General features: G+C 57.9%; 1 protein-coding gene across 1 annotated transcript in view; it reads left to right on the forward strand.

Moving 5' to 3' along the window:
* The first annotated feature begins 778 nt into the window (after positions 1-778).
* Positions 779-2500, forward strand: part of LOC135092706 (frizzled-1-like) — a 1740-nt gene continuing 18 nt past the window's right edge. Inside the window, exon 1 of the mRNA XM_063991336.1 lies at positions 779-2500. This exon is cut by the window's right edge and continues 18 nt beyond it. Coding sequence (XP_063847406.1) covers positions 1380-2003 — 624 coding nt within the window. The 5' untranslated portion in view covers positions 779-1379 and the 3' untranslated portion in view covers positions 2004-2500.

Consider the following 2500-nt stretch of genomic DNA (forward strand, 5'->3'; position numbering starts at 1 on the left):
CTTACCTTGCAAAGCCACTCGGTCACCATTCAGGCCCGTATTCAGAAACGCCTTGCTCTCTCACTACCACTGTTTTCAAAGGCCACAGAGATGACAAGCTGGGTTCTCAAGACTGTTTCTTTTGTTAATAATATAGATATCTAGTTAATATTTCATTAGAACCATGAAAAAACATTGAAAAATCCGTGTAACTTCAGCCAGAGCCTTTTGAATGCAGAGGTGGTGCGGCGCAGAAGTGTTTCAGAATACGGTCCTTGGTGACCTGCTAGTGGCGAGGCGAGGGTGAGGGATGGCAGCGGAGGATCCTTACACCTGTGCTGCGTAGACTGGCTCCCCTCCGTCAGCCCGTCACCTCCTCACCCCTGAAGCAATTTGAACTTGAGTTAAAGACAATAGATGTTGTAAATGTTTATCTGAATTGGAATAAAACGAATACTAAATATTGTATACATTTAAAAGTCCCAAAACACATTCTCCTGAAGAAAAAAGTAAGAAAGTATAAAAGTTTATTGTCACACCAACCGACACAGCACGAGCGCGCGCACACACACACACACACACACACACACACACACACACACCACACACACACAAGGCCCTGGACAAGTCCCGGTGAGAGCGACACAGTGGATTCTTGTCCTTCGATGATGGGGTGGGGGTGGGGGGTGTGGTGGATAGTGAGGGAAGGGGTAGTGATGGAGGGCAGGGAGGGAGAGGTGGCGGGAAGGTCAGTGGTGGGAGAGGAGTTGGTGAGGGAGGAGGTGGTGTTTAACAGTGTCTTCCTGTCGTGTGTTGCGGGGAGGGGCAGGCCCGGCAGGGCCCGGCAGTAGCAGTCGGCGGCCCGCGTGGAGAGGCGGTGTGCGCAGCGTTGTGATAGTGAGTCGTGTACGTAAGGGTGCGGCCGTAGGCAGCGGTGCGGGCGTCCACGCCTGCAGGATGGGTGGCTGGGCGGCGCTTTTAGTTGTGGTGTGTGCCGGCGTGACGCACGGAGCGGTGGCGTCGTCAGGGGCACACCCGACCCCAGATCACCACAGTGACGCCTCCTTCCCCCGGTTTCCTCGGCCTGCCCCTGGGAATCCCCAGCCAGGACTCAGGCCTGCACGCGGGCCCCCGGAGACTGCCAGCCCCTGCAGGTTGCAGAGTGTGAGGCCGCGCTGCCCTACACTTCCGTCGGCCTGCCTAACCTGCTGGGGCACCGCTCCCAGACTGTGGCGGCCACGCTGCTCACCATCCTCAGGCCTGCCTTCGCCTCCCGCTGCTCGCCAGACCTGCGTCGCCTGCTGTGCACCGTCCTGCTGCCTCCCTGCCGCTCCGCCTTCCACCAGAGGTTGCCCTGCCGCGGCCTGTGTGAGAGCGTGCGGTCAGGCTGCGAGAGCCTCATGGTAGCCCACGGCGTCCTGTGGCCCTCCTCGCTCAACTGTAACCTCCTTCCCACCGCCGAGGAGGGCTGCGTTGGCCCGCCGCCCGCGTCCCCTCCTCCAGACACCACGCCAGAGGCCATCGCCCTAGGATACAGCTCGACCCCCACCCCCTCGCCTAACCAGGGACTGACGTCGCCGCGCGCCACCAAGCCGCCCAGCACCACCACGCCTCCTCGCACCAACACGCCTCCTCGCACCACTACGCCGCCACCGCCGCTCCGCGGAAGGTGTGAGCCGATCACGGTCACGCTGTGCAAGGACATCCAGTACAACACCACCATCATGCCCAACCTGCTCAACCACCACACGCAGGAGGAGGCGGGCATGGAGGTGCACCAGTTCTTCCCGCTGGTCAGGGTGCAGTGCTCGCCGGACCTTCAACTCTTCCTGTGCAGTGTGTACGTGCCCGTGTGCACCATCCTGGACCGCCCGCTGCCGCCCTGCCGCCACCTCTGCCTCTCCGCAAAGGACGGCTGCGAGGACCTCATGAACAAGTTCGGCTTCCAGTGGCCGGAGTCTCTGGACTGCAACAAGTTCCCTGCGGGCCCCAACGAGCCATGCGTGGGTAGCACGCTTTCTTGACCTGACCTTCCTCACCCATGCGATGACCTCCGGAGTCTAGCTGCTTTTTCAATCGCCGGCAGGGGTTGAAGCACCCCTCCCGCCTCACCTCCCCATTCCCGAGCAGCGGCACACGTTATTCAGGCTGTTGCTTTCACTGCACGCCAGTCGTCTGATCTGATCTGCGGCAACCCCTGACCTTACCACGTGACCTGACCACTGGCACCCCCCCTCTCCACCGCCAGCTGCCCCGCCACGCCACACGGCTGGTGTCTGTCAAGTCACCAAGTATAACCACAAGTATTACTTTATCACATTAAGTACGTCTATTATTAACTAACTCCTATGACTGTAAACACAATAAAGGTTATAATCATTAAGAGTAAATATGTATATGCCTCAAATACCACCTCTTATTATTATTCATTAACTACTAATTCATTGATTTGTATACTTATTCAATGAACTGCGATAAAACAAGGGACAGTCAATTGAGCCCGGATGCGAACCCTGACCAA

This window comes from Scylla paramamosain, chromosome 40 (assembly GCF_035594125.1).
Source record: "Scylla paramamosain isolate STU-SP2022 chromosome 40, ASM3559412v1, whole genome shotgun sequence".
Taxonomy (NCBI): Eukaryota; Metazoa; Arthropoda; class Malacostraca; order Decapoda; family Portunidae; genus Scylla; species Scylla paramamosain.